The sequence below is a fragment of the Biomphalaria glabrata genome, chromosome 3, assembly GCF_947242115.1.
Source record: "Biomphalaria glabrata chromosome 3, xgBioGlab47.1, whole genome shotgun sequence".
NCBI classification, from domain to species: domain Eukaryota; kingdom Metazoa; phylum Mollusca; class Gastropoda; family Planorbidae; genus Biomphalaria; species Biomphalaria glabrata.
Window position 1 is genome coordinate 47,691,960 of NC_074713.1, and position 14,852 is coordinate 47,706,811.

Below are 14,852 nucleotides of genomic sequence, written 5' to 3' on the forward strand. Positions count from 1 at the left end.
CAGATGGTTCCTCTTTAGGATCACAGATTGACCAAGTCCATATCTTGATTCTGTGGGTGAAATCCAAAGAAAATCTAGACTTTACTTTTGAACTAATTTAGTTACAGGAGTTGCCAACTATAGTTATCCCAGCTTAGTTACAGGAGTTGCCAACTAAAGTTAGTAGTCCCAGCTTAGTTATAGGAGTTGCCAACTATAGTTAGTAGTCCCAGCTTAGTTATAGGAGTTGCCAACTATAGTTAGTAGTCCCAGCTTAGTTATAGGAGTTGCCAACTATAGTTAGTAGTCCCAGCTTAGTTATAGGAGTTGCCAACTATAGTTAGTAGTCCCAGCTTAGTTATAGGAGTTGCAAACTATAGTTAGTAGTCCCAGTTCTTAAAGGCCTCTTTCCTGATTTGTTCAGTGAAGCTTTAGTCTTAGCACCACAAGGCAGTCAGATTTTGAAAGCAGACTAACCCCTCTCCACATCACATACTGTAACTTAATGGACTTAGGCTGCATGAACAGGGCATGTACTTTTATTTTGGTAATCAAAGGCTATACAAGATGTGTACCACTTGCGAACTATTCCTACAAACACGTTATAACCAAAATTAATAGTAATATCTTTATTATCCTTGAGGAACTTTGTCTAACCATTTGTGCATTACACATAACAAAATATTACAACTATAGCTGACAAAATATACATTCACAGTTGGATTGTATTTAATGAACTGATTGCCAGGGGAACTAAGTTCTTGTGTCAGTTTGCTATTGTGATCAGTTTCCTATCTTCTCTGTGATGGTAAAATGTTAAGTTTTTGTTCCACTGCCTGGGAAAGGTCCAAGCAGATGTAAATGTGTACACTCCATAGCTTGTATGCCAAGATGGTTGAGTTAGAAAGGAGGCCAAAGACCAAGCACACCTGGGAAACTCCCTCACATTCCTTGTTTGTTTGTTGGGGCTTTCTTCCATCTCCGCGAAAGGCACCACAACAGTAATTCTGTTTTGCTTTTGATCTATTTTTCTCCTCTATTGACTGTTTCCACCCATAATGAGTGTGAGAATCATTGCCCAAGTTCTGACTGTGCAATGTAGAGAAAATCTTTCTTCCAAGTTTCATTGATTGTAACGTTTTTTCTGTTTAAAATATTTTTACTGATAATTGACCTGCAAAATGATTAAACAACATTTGACTCTATTGGGTAGTAAATCTTTTTTTCCCACAATTCAACAAGCCCAAAGTATTATTAGAACTCTATTATAAATCTTACATCATATTACAATTTATATCAGTCGTTATTAATTTTCTTTTCATAAGATGAAGGTATTTAAAATGAGGATGCTTATTCTATACCAATATTTTGTTGCTGTTTAAATAAAAATGTACAAACAAGAAACGCATCTTAAAGAAGTATTTATTTTAATTTATTTACAACAACAAAAAATAGTAAATATTATAACACTTATGTTTTTTTCCCTTTTTTCTTTGTTTTGGTGACATCATCGAGTTCTTGTAGAAATCTTTGACATTTTCCAATTAGAACTTTAATAGATTCTGACACCAACACATCTGCTGGAAGTATGCCTGTAGACTCAACTGAAACTAAACAGAAACAAAATTGTTTCAATTATATGTACCTTTTGGAAATAAAACATAAATTTGTAGATTGTACGCTCTATTAAGAGCACATGAAAAGGGACAAAACTTGGGTTCACAAAGTAAAAAGTATATCGGTATGAAGCAAAGCTAAGACCTTTTAGCTATTGGAGATTTTCATGATAAATTAAACAATGTCATGGGTCACCAAATTGAACCACAATGTTGCCAAAATAAATTCTTAAAAAAAATATGAAGCACAAATTCTATGTCTAATTTTGTTTTCAGAATGCACTAGCCTATAATTATAGAATGCACAATTATGTTCAGGTGTTTTTAAAGTAGTAACAAGACAAAAAAAAAAAAATAGAGTAATTCTGGAACCATTAATATTTATTTTGAGGCCAGTGTGTTAGAGTCACTCGTGGTCTACTGCTTTCTTCATATTGAAACTATTTTGTGCTACAAACTGAAGAGCTGAGAACCTTTCATTCTGCTGTGCTAAAACTGCACATAAATTGTCATATATAAAAAGAACAGCTTATCAATCCTTTCTTTACTCTGCATATTGATAAACCAAAAAGCTTGCTAGCTTTGTATAGTTTGCCATGTATGAAAATTTCCAACACTCAGAATCTCCAACAGACTAAGATACACAAAATGTAGAAATAAAACAGGTTGTCAAGTCAAGGAAATAGATATCAATAAAACATATAAATGAATGTGGAAATCTATCAAAACATGAAAAGGAAAAACAAATGAATTCTCTTCTATCAAATTTGATCATTAACATTTTTTTGTCCATCACCAAATAAAGACACAAACTGTTCTTGTTTTGTTTGTCTTCACTCATGTTATTCACTTATGTTATGTCTGACTTCACTCATGTTATGTCTGTCTTCACTCATGGTTTTGTCTGTCTTCACTCATGTTTTGTCTGTCTTCACTCATGGTTTTGTCTGACTTAACTCATGTTTTGTCTGTCTTCACTCATGTTTTGAGATCAATAATAGATTGTGATAAGTTCACAATGAAGTCTCAAGACAAATATTTTCCCATGTCTTTCACATTGAGAAACGTTAAAAATAAAAAGTCACACCACAATTTACTTCCATGCAGACCTAGTTTAGTATCAGCATAGAGTACAGTAATACCAATTTATCACATGCAGACCTTGTTTAGTATCAGCATAGAGTACAGTAATACCAATTTATCAAATGCAGACCTTGTTTAGTATCAGCATAGAGTACTGTAAAACCAATTTATCACATGCAGACCTTGTTTAGTATCAGCATAGAGTACAGTAATACCAATTTATCACCTGCAGACCTTGTTTAGTATCAGCATAGAATACAGCAATACCAATTTATCACAAGTAAAAAAAAATAAAATCTGCCTGATCCTGACTTACAAATAAAATGGTCCCTGACTTTCTGGAGCTTGACACCATCTTTCAAATCATCATGACGGAAAACATTACGACTACATGTATCTAGACGAGGGTTAGCAACCCTGGCAACTTGTCTCCCTAAAAAATATTAGAAATGATTTTAAATTTGCATTAGCTCACTAGTTGTGACACAACTTTACAAAGACTTCATAACATCCACAAATGATAAATAGATTACAAAAAAAATATAGGCAATGCAGCCAAAAAAATTAGTCACATTGTCTTGGGGGAGCTACCACCTTCTACCAAGCGCGTCCCCAGGTGGCGGATAGGGGAAAGACCCTTAGATATAAGGGTTAGCTGTGAATAGCAAATAAACAGCCGCGGACCAACTGGTTTGCAGTCATGGAGGATGAGGTGAAGTATTCCAGTGGTTAGAATATTTACTAAAAACATCTCAGAAATCCAGGGAAATGATTGCAAAAAGCGAGTATAGGGCGCTCTAACTCTAAACCCGGGTAGATGAAACCCGTTAGCTAGGGATAGCAGTTCATCTAGGAGAAGAAAACTCCGAAAATAAACACCTGCTGCCTTGCAGATGATCTTGGATGATCAAAGGCTATGGGAGCACACCCAGAAAGAAAAGCAGGCTGAAGTCGGAGTCAATGGGCCTCCTGGCGCATAACACATTGACACGCAACCTCATCTATGTTGGAGTTCAGTAACGATTCTAATAGATGTGGCGTCCTGCCTGTGGAATCCCGCCGCGCAGGTAGGGGGCCGGGCTCTCCGCCTCGAAGGAGCCCACACAAGCGAGCTGGTGGTTCTTCTATCTCTGCCTGTGGAGCCAGGAGCAGGGACAAGAAAGTAAATACTACTGGCCAACACTCCAAGACCAAAAGTCTAAAAATCTTACAATGGAACGCAGAGGGCATCCAAAAGAAAAAAGAAGCTCTAAAAATATTTCTGCATGAGAAAGAAATTGATGTAGCTTGCATCCAAGAAACTCATTTGAACAGTAATCTTCGTTTCTCCATTAGAGGCTACACCTGCATCAGACAAGATAGAGAAATCAGACCCAAAGGAGGAATCCTCACCCTCATTAAAAATGATATCCCTACCACAGACATAACTATGCCCAACTCCTCAGAATCAGAAATAATGGGAACTAAGCTAATTCTCCCAGATGGAAATATTAATCTATTTAACTGCTACTTCCCACCAGACAAGGAAATAGAGATTGACCACATTCAAATACCTGACCAAGAAGACTGTCTAATCTTAGGAGATATGAATAGTCACTCTCAGAGCTGGGGATACCCAGACCTAAATGCCAGGGGAGAAGAAATTGAAGAATGGCAAGCAGAGAACAGACTTATCTTGCTAAATAAACCTGAGGACAAACCAACCTTTTTTTCAAGAGCCTGGCTAACATCAACCACTCCAGATCTAGCCTTTGCAACAGACAACTTATCCAAAAAGTGCACTAGAGAAGTTGCAGACCAGCTAGCCACCAGCGATCACAGACCCATATTGATCAGTATCGATACCTCCTTCAAAATATCAGAAAACTCCACCATCCCCAGATGGAACTACAAAAAAGCCAACTGGCACCTATTCTCAAAGCTCACAGACCTATATACAACTTCAATAAACTGCAAATCAAATCAGGTTAATAAGTCATTCTCAGCTTTCTCCAAAGCAATACTCTTAGCAGCTAAGGAATCAATTCCTAGAGGAGCAAGAAAAGATTATATCCCCAACTGGTCTGATCACCTTCAACAACTCCACAATGCCACTATTGAAGCCAGAAACACAGTAGAAAATAACCCTTGTATAGAAAATAACATAAATCTAAAAGCAGCTAACGCAGTTTTCAGGAAAAATTACCTTTCCGCCATGAGGAAAAGTTGGCACGAAAAAACAGAACAACTAAACGTAGATAGAGATGGCCACAAACTCTGGCGTATAGCCAAATGTCTCAACCAGGAAGAAAACAGAACAACTCCTATAGTAATAGAAAAGGACAACAAACCCCTGAAAGGCCAAGAAGCAGCAAATGAATTCATTAAGTTTTTCCAAAGCGTAGGACAAATACAAATTAATGAAAGTAGAAATAAAGATGTAAACTCAGAAATCCAAGATAAATTTAAAGAAAACAATCCAGCTTACTCCTTGGGAATGACCACTAATCTTAAAATGAAGGAACTAGATGAATCCCTAAAAGCCCTCAAACCAAAACAAGCCCCGGGCCCAGACAAAATATCAAATGACATGCTTCTTCACTTGGGTCCTCAAGCCAAAAGAAAACTGCTACAATTATTCAATGCTAGCTGGAAATCTGGCAGAATTCCAAACATCTGGAAAAAAGCCATTATGATCCCTATACTAAAGCACGGCAAGCCAAGAAATAAACTGGATAGTTACCGTCCCATCAGCCTCACTAGCTGTACTTGCAAACTGATGGAAAGAGTGATAAATAGAAGGCTGACATGGATCCTTGAGTCAAATAACCTACTCACTGAAGCCCAGGCTGGCTTTAGAAAAGGCAGATCAACAGAAGATCAAATTGCCTTCATCACACAAGAAATAGAAGACGGCTTTCAAGAAAAGAAACCAACAACAATTGTGTGGGTTGACTTAGAAAAAGCATTTGACAAAGTCTGGGAACAAGGTCTCTTGCTCAAGCTAATCCAGCATCACATATCCCACAGAATGTACAACTGGATAAAGGAATACCTAAATAATAGAAAAGCCTTAGTTTGCATGCAAGGACAAAGAAGCCACACAGTGGGTATAAAAAATGGTGTCCCCCAAGGAGGAGTCCTATCCCCAACACTTTTCCTAATATTCATAAACGATCTAAATCAAAACCTACCCAAAAAAGTTAAGAGCAGCATGTATGCAGATGACCTTGCCTTAATTAGCACAGAAGAATATGTAGGAACATCGAAATTTCGATTACAAGATGCTCTTGATAAACTCAATAATTGGTCCAAAGACTGGGGCATGTCCATTAACACAAAAAAGACAACATATACCATATTCTCACTGTCAACAAAACAACAAACAATAAAATTAACATTAGATAAGGAAGCTTTAGAAAAAAATGACAGCCCTACTTATCTTGGAGTCACCTATGACCCGAGACTAACCTGGAAAAACCAAATAGATAAAACACAGAGTAAAGGCATCCAGAGACTATCCCTCTTGAAAAAACTAGCTGGCACAGATTGGGGAGCAAATCACAACATCCTGAAAAAGACCTATACCAGTTATGTAAGACCTGTACTAGAATATGGTGCCACAGCATGGGGCTCAGCAGCCCAAACCAACCTTAGAAAAATAGACAAGGTTCAAAATATTGGTCTAAGGATAATGACAGGAGCAATCAAAACAACACCCATAAGAGCTATGGAGGAAACCGCTGCCCTGATCTCTCTGGATGAAAGAAGAGAAATAAAAATCCTTTCCCAATTCACAAAATTGGAAACCTTGGAGAGGCACCCACTCAGAACAAAAATCCACAAAACTGGCACAAAAAACCGTCTCAAAAGGACCAATTTCATACAGGAATCTCTAAACCTAAAAAAGAAACACCAACTTGAAAAAATTACTCTGGAATCCTCGATACACTATAATGAATCTCCACCCTGGGACGAAAGCCCTCTTCCTACTATAAGGGACCATATTGAAAACATAAAAAGAAAATCTGATTACAGACCAACAGAGCTCAAGGAAATAGTGAACTGTTTTCTACATACCAATTACCCTAGCAATCAGTGGATCAGAGTTTACACGGATGGCTCATCCCATAAAGCCACCACAAATGGAGGAGCTGGAATACTTATCGAATGGCCAGATGGAGGAAAACTAGAAAAATCCTTTGCAACTGGAGAGCTCTCTGACAGTCACAGAGCAGAAAGGGAAGCACTAGCACTAGCTGCTACCATGCTAGCAAATCATCCAAGTTCCCCTCACAGTCAGATTGTCTTTCTAACAGACGCAAAAACAACCCTCCAAAGCCTGCAAAACTCTGATTCCCCTTATATTAAAAACCTCAGAACAGCACTCACAAAGCTCAACCACAACAGCAAAAAAACTGTTATTCAATGGATTCCATCTCACATACAACTAGCAGGAAATGAGAAGGCTGACACACTTGCCAAGAGTGGGAGAACAAACTCACAAGTAAACTCTGCACTCTATCCAGAAGAAATGAAGAAATTAATTGTAGATAAAATAAATGAGAAATGGACAAGCTCCCATCCAAATCACAAGAAAGATGATGCTTACTATAAGCTATCCCGACAAGACCAACGTCTAATCTTTCGACTCAGGACCGGACACAACAGAATGCGACAACACATGTTCCGGAAGCTCAAAATTGGAACCAGTGAAATCTGCCCATGTGGAGTATCACCAGAAAATGCCGACCACGTCCTCCAAAACTGCTCTCTCTACCAAGAGGCCCGTATAAGACATTGGCCCCAAATCACCCCAATAGAAAGAAAACTATATGGAGAGCTCCCTGATTTGGAAACCACTGCGCAGTTCATCTCATGTATTGGTCTAGTCATATGAACACTCCAACATAACAATGAGAACGATGAAGAAGAAGAAGAAAGTCACATTGTCTTTTTTTTATATTATTATATTAAAAAAATTAGACATTCTTTTAAGATTTTGTTTTCTTTTTTGTTGTGAAATCATTATATGAAATGAACATAGCATATCTGTACAGTCACTATTTTGTAACTAACAGTGTTAAAAGAGTTACAACAGATCATAACAGAAGAAAAAGTGCAGTACACAAAAATGTTTATTTATGAACAAATTGAAAGTGCAGTACACAAAAATGTTTGTTTATGAACCAATTGAAAGTGCAGTACACAAAAATGTTTATTTATGAACAAATTGAAAGTGCAGTACATAAAAATGTTTATTTATAAACAAATTTGAATGTATTTAAATTGTACAAGTAAAAAAAATGCACTAATTTTCTTTCAGGTTTGCCTTTTCCATCACATCACATAGTTAGGCCTATGTATGTGATTTGTGTTCTCTGAACCTAATCTTAATGTTAATGTATAGAATAGTAACATTTCCTTAAGTGAACTTGCCACTCACCATCCTCTGATTCCTCTAACTCTATTACTCCAGGAGAGAAACACTTTTGAAGCTTTTCGGCTTGATCATCATAGAACTCTCTAATCAAATGAATCTCTGGCAGGAGTCTGTAAGAAGCTGTGGCTGTAAAATCATGCAGTTTTAATTAAATTACTTGTAGAATGTAGCAAAAATTGGTTTATTTCTTCATTATTTTCCCTCTTTTAGTGAATATATTGTGAATGTGGCTTTCGATTAAGTTTTCCTATTTATGTTGTGCTTGTGTTGGTAGCTGTCCATGAGAATATTTTCATTATGTATTGATGTGTGCATTAAATCTGACTCATTGTGTGGCCTCTTTAATAGTTCATATTTGTTGCAACAAGATAAATCTATCTAGAAGCCAGACCGTGTGTCTTTTATCAAAATATAATGTACAAAAAGTCACTGCTAAAAAAAATATAACAGGTTAAGAGCTTTGTTTACTCCATTAGATATAAATGTTTTCTAATGAGTGAGAATGGACAGTCAAGAAAAAAATAATGATCCCAATGAAAGTAAATAAACTAGACAAAAAAAAATTATTCACGAGACAACTTACCAACTGGAGAAAATTTAGCATGATCTTTTCCCAAACCTTTGACACAGAAAAGTTCCAAGTCAAGTTCCTTAAAAGAGGAATCGAAATTAAAGTAAAACATTCAATAAAATTGATTTAAAGAAATATATCCATCTGATAAATTGCCAATTCTTAAAACACTTATTTCTTTTGATAACTCACATGTCCAGGTCTCATAGTAGTGATTAGAATATCTTCATGAACTGGTCGAATCTGTTTGCTTCTCTGTGTACAGAAAATTGATAAATTGAGTTAAAAAATAAACATACACAATAAAAAAATAAAAGTAACCAGACTTTTTTGTTTGTTTAAAATATTAATTTCTAATTAATATCTAATTACTTTCAACTATTTCACTTATAGATATATGTTCTTCTGCTTAATTATTCACATTTATTGGTATAATCATTCACATTTGACTAAACCTATCAGAATATCTGTTACTAACAGGATCTTTTCACTTGCATTAGCCATGTTCCTGAAGTAGTGCACACTGAATGTAAAACCATAAGCCATAGATCTTTTAAGACTGGTGGCAGCCAACAAAGAAAACCAGAGGCATATTTTCATTAGGTTTAAACAAGCTTAGAAGTTATTTTAATCATTTTAATCCTGGCTAGTGTTTCTATAACACTCTACTGTGCCCACCTACACTCAATCTCTGATCATGCATTCATATCTTAAATTGTATTTTTTTTAAAGTCCATGTTTTAAAAGAAAATTTCTGCCAGACAAATAAATTTGTTTGAATAAACCATCTAACACAAGACTCTAAGAAAAGTAATCCAATGATGTGTCTTGCAAATAGTGGTATTCATTGGTGATGCAATGATGTGTCTTGCAAAGAGTGGTATTCATTGGTGATGCAATGATGTGTCTTGCAAAGAGTGGTATTCACTGGTAATGCAATGATGTGTCTTGCAAATAGTGGTATTCATTGGTAAAGCAATGATAAGCCTTGCAAATAGTGGTATTTATTTGTATTGACCCCAAGTCTTTTCTTTATATCATATTTTAAAATGTAATTAAAAACAATATTCAAATAATTTTGTGTTCCTGAAAGTCTATGTGCTGGGGATTTAAAAGCAGATAATCTAGGTCACAAAGGGTTCATTTGTTTCTTAAAAATAAGTTGTGGGATAGCATATTTAACCCTATCATCTAATAGATATAAAAATACACAAAATCTGTACAAAGCATAATCTATTTTTAATATTTTGGGGTAACTCTTGTGTGTTGAAAATTTTTTATATAAAATGGTTTTCAAACTAAAAATTAACATAAATATCTCTTAGTGATTCTTTTCAGCCCAATAAGTTATTGAAATATTCCAGAACTAGACAGACACAAAGCACTTACTAAATGTTCTTGTCCAGGGAGAGGTACCCACTCCATGTCCTTGGTATAAACTAAAAGAAATAATTTTAAAATGTTTAGGAACAACTATTAATTATGAGAATGCATTTTATAAGCTGATTTTAACAGTTCTGAAAAGAAGATTAGCAAGAAAAAATTAGTTACAAATGAAGTCGGGCCCAAACCTTTGTGGTTTTTGTATAAGATATCAGGGTCAGTAGCATCTGATGTTATGTTGTTTCTGGTGCACTTGACTTTCAGCTTAAACTGTAGTGTGTCCTCACTAGATGATTCCTCAGAATCTGTTAAAGAAATAGACTTAAGTAAATTAAAAAAAAAAAAAAAAAGTTGAAATATTATTTTTCTTCTCTTCTTCTTCTGCATTCTCATTTTTAAGTTGGAAGGTTCAAATGACTAGTCCTATATCTGAGATGAACTGCACAGTCGTTTCCAGTTCAGCCAGCTCTCCATATAGCTTTACTTCTATAGTGGGATTTTTGGGCAAGTGTTGAGTGAAAGTTTATGATTCTGTGGTAGGTGTGACAAATTTATGTGGTACTTTCCTTGAGGCATGAATTGGCATTACAAGTGTGTTCCTAAGTGAGATTTGTCGATATGGTACATCATACAGTCTTCTGTTAGCTGAGTGTCTGGATGGCGGGTCCTTTATTTTAGACATTTTTTCCCTTGTTGAGCATGCCTGTATTTTAATTGTCATTTACCCTGTTTTTAGTGAGTTGGTATTATTTTAGTGGCTAGCTTTTCAAGTGCAATCAGATTACATCTTCATTACAATTTATACAGACCAGTACATGTTAGAGTATTAACATTATTTTAGGAACTAAGTTTGCAACCTTTGATAGTATATCCAGTCTCAGGATCTGCCATCAAGTACCCAGTTATAGGAACCATTTGTGTGAGTGTACCTATTGATGGGATGGATACGTTGGTCCAGTGCTATGGTTGTCACCTTTCAACCTTTGGGGGCCATCAAGAAATATTTACAATGGACTGTCTTTAGAGTACACAGCACATTCTGACATTGCTAACAATAGTTGCATAGCAAGTTTTTACAGAAATTTTTTGACAATGTTCTAACAATTATTAACTGAACTATGTCATTGTGTGTATTCCATCTTTACATACTTGTCTATTGATTAACACCTTTTTGGTGTAAACCCACAAGTCACTTAGTTATTCCACCGTACTTCCAGAGTGGCTGAATGCAAGTTAAACTATAAGGCAACACAAGTAATTAACAATTGCAATGGGATTTCTATCATTGTTCACCAACACAAGCTAACAACTGTGATAAAAAAAAGATAAAACTGAAACAATGTCTATTAATGGCTGACAGGAAGGCTTAGAGTGAGAAAATGTTTAAAAAATCAATAAGACACATGCCTGCTGGTCGATATTCAAAAAGTCTTGGATCTGCCTTGATGGGTATGAGCCCAAGCCTGTGTGCTAATACTTCGTCTTGAATGATGGATGTGTTGTTCCATACATGGACAGCTTCAATAGCCATAGTTGGAACCTATGCAAGAACATTTTTTTTTAATCATTATAAGCAAGAAGAAAACACTAAGTGGATGTTAATACTAATGTTAAACAAACTAAATACTGAACAAAGATGATTTATGCATTCATACCTCTGCAAGAAGAATTCTTCTGACAGCATTAGCTATAGCAGCATCCACACCCACCATGTCAAATTCCATTTCATTCTCAGACAGGCTAACAATATCAATGTGGAATGTCTGGAATAAAGTTTGTTTTAAATGTACTTGCCAAAATGAAAGGGCACACCAGCTGCACTTAGTAAGTACACAGGTTTTACAAACTAGACCATCAACTATGATGAACATTATTTGTTAAAAATAAGGAAAGAAATAAAAAAGTAATGTGGCTATGTGGAAAGCAGAAAAAGAAAAATTCTGACCTCTTCAAATTTTTCTTGACTCCAGAAATCATCATATCCAGCATATGTCCCAGGAAAACAAGTACTGTTGACCTAAGGGGAAATAACACTGCAAACTTTAATATATATGGACATATATATAATGTAAATTGAGAAAAGGTGGTTTATTCAGTAATATAACCTTGGAGTGGTGGAATAGCGGTAAAGCTTGTAGTTTTTCGGTTTCATAAGTCAAAGGAGATGACTTTGACTTAATACAATCTTGTTGCCACTTCTGAGGTGTATTAACAAAGCTTCTCATTTGTTGAGATAAGGATGTTATTCAATTGGCTTTTCAAGTGACTTTTAATAATTGTGATTCCTTCATAATGTCTATAAAGCTTCCTACTTTGGTCATATTATGTCATCCATGATTTAAAATGTACTCTCCACTGACTCCACCAATGTCTAAAGTCACTCCTCTATTTAAAAAAGGAGAAAAAATCTGATCCAGAAAACTACAGACCAGTATCACTAAGCATCACATTAAAATCCTAGAACACATAACTTTAGCGACATTTTAGACTACTTCTAAAGACAAACATAAAGTCAATACTCCATACCAACATCATTCATGGCTTCAATAAATATAGGTCATGTGAAACTAATAATTTAATAAAAAGTAATGTGTGCTGTAGCTTATAAGATAAGACTAGATCTACTATGATCATCTACTGAGTACTGTAATATTCTAGCCTCTATAACTTAGTATAACACTAACACTAGTAACAGGTATTAATGATTAAAAAGTATTAAAACTTTATTAACCGTTATAATTGTTAGATATGTTTAATGACTATGCTACTATTCTCTAGGTCTCTACTCTATACTACAGTATAGACTTTATACGGGAAGCTACAGACAGTGACACTAGTGACAGTAATCACTGACTTGTAACTGAGTAACTGACTAAGTAGGGAGGTGATATTCCGGAAATTCCCATGTCCAAAAATGGCGTAAAATCTTGAGACAGGAGTTTTCCTTACTGCTACATATGTCTTTGTTTGAAATCGATTATGCTCAGTATATGTAAAGATATCATTGCTAAAAAGAGTGAATTCGATTACTTTTGATGACGGAGAACATTTTTGTCTTTGACAATTTTTTGAAAAAGCAAAATATTTATATTTAAATATTTTGCATTGAAAGTATATAGATTTTTATTTTTACTGTCACTCATTACAGATAAGTCGATACGTGTTGATTTTTTTTTACGCTAATAGTACATGTGTCTGGCTATATTCCCACCAATTTTTAGATCGATCCATTGTCAACATCTAACAAACTTGAAAAAACTAAATAACACTGACCTCAATGGACATTTCAGTTTTTAACTTTTTTTAAATAGAAGAAATTGTGTTTTCTCAACAAATGAAATTATAATCTTGTAGCAGATATTATTAGCTATAGATCTAAATACTGTTTAAAGAGTTTTTACCTTGCAATTTTTTAAAAAGTGCATTTGACAAAAAAAATTGTTTCAGGCAATTTTGATCCCAATTTTTTTCTATTTTGTTATTTTCTGCCATCACAACGCTGCAATTGGTCCACACCTCTCTGACATTTCTTGTAGCTCAAGATCCGATAATTTGTTTATTTTTTTACCTGGGGGGCGCCTCGCCCAGCTTAGCCAGCGACACTTGTTCCATGTCAACCAATGTTAGGTCAAAGCACCACAAAAAATCTTTTAAATTTCTAACTGTTAAACATACTCATACACTAATACAGTCATAATTTATACACCATTGGAAAGTGAGTTTAAGTATTTTAATAATGTACTAATGAAAAAGATAAATTTTATATTTCACCTCCCTAGACTAAGACTAAGTCATCTAGTAACTTAGTAAGTCTAAGACTTAGACTAGTAAGACTTTAGTAGACTTTATTAGTAGACTTTACTTTACTGTTTACTAAACTTTACTGACTACTCGCTGTATGGCAATCTGAGTATTAAAAATAAAAATAAACTTTGTAGACCTAAGTGCTGCTGGTAAAATCATTGGCAAAAAACAAACCCCATTTGGGCAGCTGTTTGAGACAAACATCTATAAAAAAGCTAAAAAGATTCTAGGAATAAAAAATCACCCTTTGGGCACTTTGGGTCAGGATTTTGTGATTTTACCATCACAAAAGAGATAATACACCAATAACCAATAGCAAAGACAAACAGACACAATTTATTCACAAACATTCTTTTGTTCCCCTGGCAATCAAATCATTAAATTAGATCTAGATCTATAATCTATAGGCCCTATAATTAAAATTATAGTAAATAGAAACAATCTGAAATAAACTTTTCGTTTTTTTCACACATGTAAAATTAATGTAAATTATGAGTGAGTCTGGTGTGACTGAATGTACATTTTGGTTTGTTATAGATCTAGAATCTAGTTCTAAATTATAATGTTTTTTGTTAGGTGTAATGCACAAATTTCCTACATGCCGTAGTCGTATGCATGGACAAGAATAAATTTCAATAAAAGTAAAGCATAATCATAAATCAATGATAACAAGTTTAAACAAGATTATTATTATTATTATAACTATAACTCCAGTTTATGATTATGATTATGCTAACTTACGTTGTCAACGGTATATTCTGTGAGGTTGACCCTGGTTCGTAATTCTTCTAGAGAATTCATGTTCAAAGTTTACTAACACCAAACCACCTGCTTATTTTTCTAGAACGTAGACTTATCCTCTCTAGATCTAGATCTAGAATAGTTCTGAAACTCAAAATATTAAGTACGGCTCTCGGTTTACACTTTAGTTTGGAGTCGTCCCCCTTGTTCCTTGTTTTTAATATATCTTCAGAATCTAGACTCTAGATCTGGA

The 14,852-nt window shown here is 34.9% G+C and overlaps 1 protein-coding gene across 1 annotated transcript; it reads right to left on the bottom strand.

Moving 5' to 3' along the window:
* Positions 1–1,389: 1,389 nt before the first annotated feature.
* Positions 1,390–14,796, bottom strand: LOC106080261 (DNA-directed RNA polymerases I and III subunit RPAC1-like). The gene is made up of 11 exons (XM_013241604.2): positions 14,600–14,796; positions 12,000–12,071; positions 11,710–11,817; positions 11,462–11,594; positions 10,243–10,359; positions 10,061–10,110; positions 8,864–8,926; positions 8,684–8,750; positions 8,104–8,226; positions 2,995–3,111; positions 1,390–1,589 (listed from the first exon to the last, which is right to left on the bottom strand). Exons 1-11 carry the CDS (start codon positions 14,657–14,659, stop codon positions 1,450–1,452), a joined length of 1,050 nt encoding a protein of 349 aa, XP_013097058.2. The 5' UTR covers positions 14,660–14,796; the 3' UTR covers positions 1,390–1,449.
* Between the last annotated feature and the right edge of the window lie 56 nt (positions 14,797–14,852).

Bases quoted from the DNA above. Each gene is read 5' to 3' on its own strand.
- LOC106080261 (XM_013241604.2), bottom strand. From the start codon at position 14,659: ATGAATTCTCTAGAAGAATTACGAACCAGGGTCAACCTCACAGAATAT. The intron at 10,360-11,461 runs GCATGTGTCTTA...TTTCTTTAACAG, and splicing joins TTTTGAATATCGACCAGCAG to ATTCTGAGGAATCATCTAGT. The intron at 8,751-8,863 runs GTGAGTTATCAA...TCCTCTTTTAAG, and splicing joins CTACTATGAGACCTGGACAT to GAACTTGACTTGGAACTTTT.